The sequence below is a fragment of the Carcharhinus amblyrhynchos genome, unplaced genomic scaffold (assembly GCF_965287045.1).
Source record: "Carcharhinus amblyrhynchos unplaced genomic scaffold, sCarAmb.v2.hapA scaffold_39, whole genome shotgun sequence".
In the NCBI taxonomy this organism is placed as follows: Eukaryota; Metazoa; Chordata; class Chondrichthyes; order Carcharhiniformes; family Carcharhinidae; genus Carcharhinus; species Carcharhinus amblyrhynchos.
The window spans coordinates 8,583,788-8,592,925 of record NW_027649780.1 but is presented as its reverse complement, the minus strand read 5'-3'; the positions used below and the strand labels follow the sequence as shown (position 1 = coordinate 8,592,925).

Genomic DNA, 9,138 nt, shown 5'->3' with positions numbered 1-9,138 from the left:
GGTTAAAGAGATGTGTATTGTGTCCAGGCAGGACAGTAAGTGGGATGTTGCAAGTTCAGGCAAATCAAGGGGGTTACATATAATGCAACATGAACCCAAAATCCCGGTTGAGACCGTCCTCATGTGTGCGGAACTTGGCTATCAGTCTCTGCTCAGCGACTCTGCGCTGTTGTGTGTCGTGAAGGCCGTCTTGGAGAAGGCTTACCCAAAGATCAGATTCCGAATGCCCGTGACCGCTGAAGTGTTCGCCAACAGGAAGGGAACAGTCTTGCCTCGTGATTGTTGAGCGATGTTCATTCATCAATTGTCGTAGCGTCTGCATGGTCTCCCCAATGTACCATGCCTCAGGACATCCCTTCTTGCAAAGTATCAGGTAGACAACACTGGCCGAGTTGCAAGAGTATGTACCGTGTACCTGGTGGATAGTGTTCTCAATTTTGGCATGCTGAAAATGAAAGAAGGTTAATATGTAAATGGCGAGCGATCACGAAATTCTGAGGTATAAATGAATTTGGCTGTCCTCGTCCAGAAATCACAAGGGGTTAATGTACAAGTACAGCAATTAATTAGAAAATATCATAAAACGTTATCACTTATTATGAGGGAATGTATTGCAAAAAATAGGTAGGGTATGTTTCCATTGTACTGGGCATTTGTGAGACCATATTTGGAGCATTGTGTACAATACTTGCCTCCTTATCTAAAGAAAGATGGTAATGCTTTAGAAAATGTTCGTACAAGGTTTGCGAAACTATTACCAGAATGAGCAGGTTATTTTACGAAGAAAGAATGGTGATGCTGGGTTTGCATCCACTGGAGTTTAGGAGAGAAAGAGGCAACTTGATTGAAACCTTTCAAACCGTAAGAGCTGCTAACAGGGTGGATGTGGAGTGGATGTTTCCTCTTTCCCAGAACTGTAGCTGTTACTGGATATTTCTGAGTCTCTATATTTCTCGGAGTGTATCTATCTGGGCTCTTGGTTCTGCGTCTGTTTCTAATGCGGTTGTATTGTCCACAGGAGGGCGTTCTGTGATCACTTACAAAACATCACGGCCTCCTTCTTCAGAAAGTTTCTATTGACCGGTATAAAATGGGAGGGGAAATAAAACCCAGCCAATTGTATTGCATACTCCTTATCTTTCAAATTCTCACATTCCAAGTCGGTTACAGCCAGAAATCAGTGTTTCTGTTTCTGGAGGTCAGACTGGAACCATGGGGGTGAAAATATTTCTAACTCTGGTTATTGCCCTGATCGCAGGTCAGTGAAACTGGAACCTTTCTAAAATACATCGTAATCCTTTTGAAATCTCCTTTTCCCATCGCTGTTTGATTATTGTCTTCCTCTTACTCCTAATCCACTGTGTGTCTGCTGTTTAGCTACAGGGTTGAGTGACGGATTCTCAGTATCCCAGTTGAAACCAAGAGTTGAAACAGCAGAGGGTGAAGATTCAGCAATACCCTGCAATTACTCTGTATCGAGTTCAGTTACAGACAGTTATAGCCTGTTCTGGTATCGCTAGTATCCACACCGAGCTCCTCAGTATCTGCTCAGAGCCGATAGGTATGGCTTTAACGACACGGCTCCCGGCTTTGAGAATTTCAGCGGGAATCTCAGCGTGAAACAAAGCACTTTTCACTTGTCCATGAAAGGTTTGAAGATGACAGACAGCGCCGTGTATTACTGTGCACTGAGACCCACAGTGAATAAGGCTCCCACGGACCTCATACAAAAACCGGTGTAAGTTCATCAGCAGTGGTTCTGTATAAAAAAGTGTTGCATCTTATCGACATTCACAGAGAATTAAGACCACAACACAGCCCGGTCTGAATTGTATTCCCTCGCTGAGGTTAACAATCATCACTGTTGAGAAATGTGACATTTGGCGCTCAGATTACTCCCGGATCAAACTCAATTACTTCCTGATCCAATACACACAAACACGCAGGTTTCCGGGGCGAATAACTTATCAGTCTGTACTCATCATCGTTCTGGTTCAGGTGCCTAGCTGTAAGGCGACACATTTTCAAAGTGATCTGTTGTGAAATTCAGCTTCAGTGTTGTCCCATTCTAAAGTCCCTTGAGTAGAAATAATGACTGATTGAAATCTGTCCTTTCCAGGGACAAGAGTAACCCCGGTGAAACCGTATCTCAATGTGGAGTTCCGAGACTACTTATCCCATATTCATAAAACGCTCGATTATTATTTATTCTCATGCACTAGATGCACCCATTAATACATGTTCATCAGATCGATGATAGATTATTTAATTTTCTGCATTAATTAGAGAGAAAAATCTATCCAAAGAAAGATTTTCACAATGAGTTCGGAGGAAAACGAGTTAAACCCAGGAACATGCAGAATGAGGGAAAATGTGAGAGAGAGAAAGAGGGAGGAAGTGTAGACACCCACAGCCACGGACGGAATGTGACTGGTGAGTGTCAGCCCTATTAAACCTTTCACTAACAGCGATTGGTCCACAGCTGACATCAGAGCTGAGACACCAGCCAATGGCAGCACTGATAACCGGCCCCCAGTTTCCCAATGATTGAAGCTGCCTCTGACCTGAGTTTACTCTGTGATACAAGACTAGAAACAACAACACATTTCAAACAGTGTCGCCTTTTTCTTCCAGTCAGGATCCATGTGTTCCCTGTGTGCTTTACTGATAATAACGGTCATGTTGCCCGGTGGGTCTGAGCTCAAATCCTCGGTAAATATTTCATGGGTTATTTTTATTCAGATTTCTCACACATTCTATATGTTGTTGCAGGAACCAGTGGCCAAGATTCAGTTTCCCAGGAGCCGCCTGAATTAACGGTTCAGGAAGGACAGACGGTAATATTGAACTGCAGTTACAAAACAACATATACAGACAATAATCTTTTCTGGTACATCCAATATCCTGGGGAAGCTCCGAGATATTTATTGAAGAAATATGGCACGGGTGACGGAGAAAGGTCTCCAGATTTCCCTGACCGGTTTTCTGCTGATTTGGACAAAGTCAAGAAAACTGCTCCTTTAACTATCACCGGGGTCCGTATCTCTGACTCTGCCGTGTATCACTGTGCGCTGAGCCCCACACTGTTACAGAGGTACAGTCAGCCTGTACAAAAACCGGCAAAGACACTCTCACCTCCTCTCACTGAATCAGATCTGTGACCTGGATCATGAACTGTTCATATGACTAGAACACATTAAAAAGACCAACTTGCCCGGATATTTTATTTCTGCGATGCTGAATGTATCATTCCCTGTAAAATCCGCCTTTATAGTAGTTTCCCGGGTCTCCGAGCAGCCCTTTAACTGGGAAATCTTGGCGCTGTTATCGAAACAACATGAACTAAATTGATCAGATTTATTGAAGGTTTGATCGAGAGAGGGAGAAGTGGATGCACAACAGATCGGTAAATGAAAGCGATTGACAGTGAAACTTAATGCAGTAGAAGGTAATGTACTCAGTATTATGGGGGAACCAGCATGGACACTTTAAATATGAATTGTTGTGGGTAATTGACGCGATGATGGAGTGGGGCTGATTCAAACTGACAGGAGTATTGCATGATCACTCGCAGGTGTTTATGATGTGCTTGGTTCTGTGGTGTAATGGTGAGTACTCTGGACATTGAATCCAGCGATCCGAGTTCAAATCTCGGCTGAACCTTGCTTTAATTTCTCAACGTAGATGATTTATTTGTTGAAGGGCATTTCAATTAAATGTTTCACACTGACCAAATCGAGAGGACAATTTGTCAGCCAGTTCAACGGCTATCAGAATGCACATTGCCGATCCTCTGGCGCCAGATGCCTGCACCGTCAGTTTTTTTCATCTTTTTGGCTACTCTTTAGCTCCTCTGTTGAAAGAAAGGAGCCACACAACAACCACTCGACTGGAGTCTGGCAATTATTGCGCAAGTGTGTGTGTGTTGTGTGTGTATGTCTGTGTGTCTGTGTGGTGTGTGCGTGCCTGTGTGTGTGTGAGAGATAGAGAGAGAATGTGAGAGAGAGAGTGTGTAGATGCTTGTGTGTGTTTTTGGAGAAAAGTTTCGTGCCTTCTGTCACAGTCCTGTCCATTCCATGGTGTAATGATTCACAATCTGGGCTGTCGCCTCCGAACTCTTGTTTAAATTGGGACAGATGAGTGAGTGAATGACACGACACATGAAGGTGGACCCCCTGCCCACTGTGGCTTCCTTGCCTCTCAGCACTTTGTATTCTTCAGCAAACATCCTCTGGGGCTGATGCAATGACCCCAGGAGAGCCATTCGCTGCATCGCCTGAAATGTGATCTGCGGTGGAATTTTCTGAGATTTGCTCAGTGCTTAGATTTCCACTTTCTGAGAATTTCAAATAAAATGTCCTTCAGCAAACTCATCATCGGCTTCAGCAAAAATAAAAATATGGTTTTGCTCGGATTCGAACTCAGATTGTTAGATTCAGACTCCAGAGCTCAGTAAGAGTACAAGATAGATCCCAGAACGCCCCCACCCCGGTAAGTGATCACTGGAAGAATTTGGTCTCTTCCATTCGACGTTACAGCAACAGCAAATACAATAGCAACATGTCACCATGCGCCACCGTTGATAGGAGAAAATGTCAGAAGACACCGTCCCTCAAATCAACAGGAAATCATTTCCTTCACAAGCCGTATTGGGAAATAACAGCAGAGATATTTCTGCTTCACAGGCATTTGCTGTAACTTTCCGTGTTCTGGGTTATGTGGTGTAATGGTTACCATTCTCGACTTTAAATGCCGTGAGCTGAGTTCAAATCCCGGTAGAGCTTTGCTTTTCGTTGCCAATGCTGATAATTGTTTTGCAGAAGGACATTTCGTTTAAAATTTTCACAAAGTACGATTTGTGAGACAGTCCGGTATTGTGCTCTGTTGTTAATTCAAAAGGAGCCTGGGACAACGAATCATCGCTATTGGTTCCTATAAGACAAATGCAGAGTGTTCCAAAAGTCAGAAATTAAACACAACTCCTGAATAACACACTGACTGTACAGAGACTCAACACACAAGAGCATTATTATCAGTAAGGAACAAGGAGAATACATAATAATTCTTTTAGAGCTCGACAGAAAATACAAGTTATTCTCGATGTGTTGATTCTTCTGATCTGATATAAAGTGTAACCCAGATCAGAATGTCGCTTCACTTACTCAGAAACTGAGGTCCTTTCTCAAGGATTCGTCCGGCTGTTCTGTCAGTGTCAATCGAAGTGGCGCACCAATAACTGAGAGTCGGAGAAAATTATTTAGTCTGATTGCTTCTCTTTCTGACATCTTCAGCGTTTCCCCCTCATCTTCTTGTCTCTGCCTCCATCAATCATTCGTTCTGCCGTTCTTTTCGAAGCGCCATGAAAATGCGGATTTCAGAAAATCTAACTTGTCTGAGAATCTCATTTCAAAAATTTCCCCATAAAAAAGTACTCTGTTAATAGCAGCAAAAATATTTCTGTATTTCACGGGTAAGTTTGAAACTGCAACGGTTAGGGCAGAATGCTTAGTTTAGGGAGGAACGGACAAAATATTAACAACAGTTGCACTCTGCAAAGTTTCATGCTGATTTGAATACGTTTCATTTATTCTTCATGGCGGGCACATTGGATAAACAGAATGAATTATCAAGATTTAAAGCAAGGATAGCATCCCTTCTTTATAGTTACCTGAAATGAAGAGTGTGTTATTCGGCATAATAATAATCAGTTGATGACAAAATAATACATCAATATGAGAATCCTGTAATTTCTTCGTTCGCGCTGGCAAAATGCTTTTACCAAAATCATTTATTTTGCACGGATCAACGCAAACAGAGATCGATTTCAATAAAAAAAATTGAAAAATATTGATCTGTCGGCTTTTTTGCCCAGATATCATGATCAATTTAAGTTCCAAAGAGTTTGATACATCAAAGGGCAGCAATGTTCACCTACTACAATTTTGGATGGAATTAACATCTGATAACCACACTAAGTGGCATACATTAATCCTAAACGTTAGACAATATCCCCCATGGGTAATGGGGAAAGAAGTTCGCAGAGGGTGGATGGTGAGAAAAGGACAAATGCGTCACCCGATCTCCTGCTGCAAACTTCCATCCCTGACAATGTTGTTCAATGTTCACACTTCAGCAACTGGGTCCCAGGCCCTGTCATCGACTGACTGAACTTCTCTCTGACTCACAAAGGCCAGCGCTTGCAGTAAGTGAAAGTCACCAGCAGATGGTGATACGGTATTATTTTAGTCACAAGACAGTGCAACTCCCCTTCCAACTCTCAGTTCGATTTACTTAATATCAGCTTGACTCAATAGTGTTGTTCCAACACTACCACCACCGTCACAAAGGAAACTGGGAAAGTGCAATAAATGCTTGACTCGACATCGAAGTCCACACTCAGTAAAAATATTTTTAAATGGTTTATTTTGGGGATATTTGTGGCCCCAATGACCCAGAGTGAGGCGCAATTGCTATTAGTTTCACCCCGTGCGAACTGACCATTATTTGGAGAGGTTCATGATCAAAAATACCATTCCAATAAATCTCCTGCTCCAGACCAATTCTGTGCCGAGCTTTGAGGTAAAGGTATAAAACGTACACGTGTTTAAATTGTGATAAGTGAGTCATACATATTGGCCCAGAAATGTGGGGAAGAATTATCATTTTTCATTCTTGCAACTACGACCATGGGATATTTTAACTTTGCATCAGTGAGTGCGAAAAAATGGTGGTTTAGTGTCTCATCCAGTGAAGCAGCACGTCGGATAGATTTGATTTGATTTGATTTACTATTGGCATGTATTAACATACGGTGAAAAGTATTGTTGCTTGCGCGCCATACAGAGAAAGCGTACGGACATGGAGAAGGACGAGTGCAGAATGTGGTGTTACATTCAAAGCTAGAATGTCGAGAAAGACAAACTTTGTGTGAGGTCGGTCCATTTAAATGTCTGATGGCAGCAGGGAAGACGCTGTTCTTGAGTTGGTTGGTACGTAAACTCAAACATTTGTACTGTTTTCCTGACGGTGGAAGGTGGTTAAGGATATGTCCGGATGCGTGGGATCCTTAATTATACTGGTTGCTTTGCCGAGGCAGCGGGAAGTGTAGACAGAGCTAATGGATGGGAAACTGGTTCGCATGATGGACTGTGCTACACTCACGAGCTTTTGTACTTGCTTGCGTTCCTTGCAGAGCAGGAGCCATAAAATGTTGTGTTACAACCAGGTAGAATGCTTTCAGTGATGCATTTGTAAAAGCTGACATTCCAAATTTCCTTAGTCTTCTGAGAAAGTAGAGGCGTTGGTGGGCTTTCTTATACATAGTGTCAACATGGGGGGACCAGGGCAGGTTGTTGGTGATTTGGTCAACTAAAAGCTTGAAGTTCTTTCTACTCCGTCTCATTTCATATAGACAGGCAAGTTCTCCTCTACGCTTCCGAAGTCGGTGACAATCTTATTCATTGTGTTGTCATTGAGGAAGTGATTATTGGCGCCGCACCAATTTCACCAGATTGTCTATCTCATTCCTGTACTCTGTCTCGCCATTGTTTGAGATCAGATCCAACACGTTACTGTTGTCAGCAAACTTGAAAATCGAATTGGTGGGGAATTTGGCCACACAGTCATGGGTATTTCCGCAGTGTAGTGGCGGGGGTGAGTGAGAACACAATCTTGTGGGACACTGGTGTTGAGGATAATCGTGACTATCCTTACTGATTGTCCGCTGTGGATTAGGAAGTTCATGATCCAGTCGCAGAAGGAGGAGCCGAGGTCATGACCAGAGAGTTTGGAGATGAGTGTCATCAGAATAAGACTGAGCTGTAGTCAATAAATAGGAGTCTGACATTGGCATCTTTGTTATCGAGGTGTTCCAGGGTTGAGTGCAGGGCCAGGGAGATAGTGTCTGCTGCGGACCTGTTGCGGAGGTAGGCGAACTGTTGTGGAGCCAGGCAGTCCTGGAGGCTGGAATTGAGTAGCCTTTTGAAGTGCTTCATAATGATGGATGTCAGAGCCACCAGACGGTAATCATTAAGACGATCTTGGGTTTTCTTTGGTGCTGGGACAATGGTTGTCTTCTTGAAGGAGATAGAAACCTCAGTAAATAGAAGCTGAAGATGTCCGCGAATATCACCGCCAGGTGATCCACGCAGGATCTGAGTGCACGTCTGGGTATCCCATCCGGGCGAGTCGCTTTCCGTAGGTTGAACTTCGGGAAAGCTGGGAAAATTCCCCTCTGCGCATGCGCGCAGTCAACTACAATTTAATCTTTTAATATTTTAAATGTTGACGATTATTATTCACGTCACGTCCTGTCTGACTTTCGGCTCCTTCTAGATTTGGAAGCTTTGTTTCTTCTTTTTGTTGCGACTTTTAAAAATCGGGCCCGCACGCCAGGATATCCGATAGCACATGCGCAGTTCCGCCACTGGCTTCTTTAAAATATATGTATTTTATTTAATTTTAATTCAGTTCCTGTCGGGATGTCCGGCTGAGAATTGCTCTCACTTTCTACATTTCTTTACTTTCTGGTTTAGAAACTATACCGTTGTGGCGGAACCTGGGCGGGGGGGGGGGGGGGGCGGGGGATGGGCGGTAACGTCACAGCAATATGGCAGCCGTTCCGCCCCCGTCACTGGCCCCGGATGTTTCGCCAACGAGCAGCGGCCGGGCAGGGCGGGCAAGAGATGGCACTGTGAGTTTTGCAGCGACTCCTGCTGGCCAGGAGGGGAAACAGCAGCAGCACAGTTTCTGCCCAAAGGCTTCCCCAGTTCAGCTGCGTAGAGACACTGGGAACCTCCTCAGCTGGAAACTTCAGCTGCTCACATTCACCCCTATCCATCCATTCATCTATCCCTCCATCCATCTCACCCTCCCTCCTTCTCCCCATCCATCCCTTTCTCTCCCATCCAAGAATCCCTCCCTGCAACAAAACCATACACTCAGAACAGCAGCTTCAATCTCATAACCTCAATCTGTCTTCCAACCGGTATCAAATCCACTCTGTTCCCAGATAATTTGTACATTAGGTATTACAGTTCAAACATAATAATCTCTCCAATTCTGTGTTTGTTCAAAGATCATAGAGAACAGAGAAATCATCAATATGACTCCTATTCTGAGCTACGGGGTATATTTATA

General features: G+C 43.7%; 1 gene segment (V, D, J or C); it reads left to right on the top strand.

Annotated features, from left to right (window-relative positions):
• The first annotated feature begins 1,212 nt into the window (after positions 1 to 1,212).
• On the top strand, positions 1,213 to 3,161 carry LOC145335628 (T cell receptor alpha variable 9-1-like). The segment is given in 2 exon segments: positions 1,213 to 1,258; positions 2,773 to 3,161. Coding segments are annotated over 2 exon segments (435 nt in total).
• Positions 3,162 to 9,138: the final 5,977 nt, after the last annotated feature.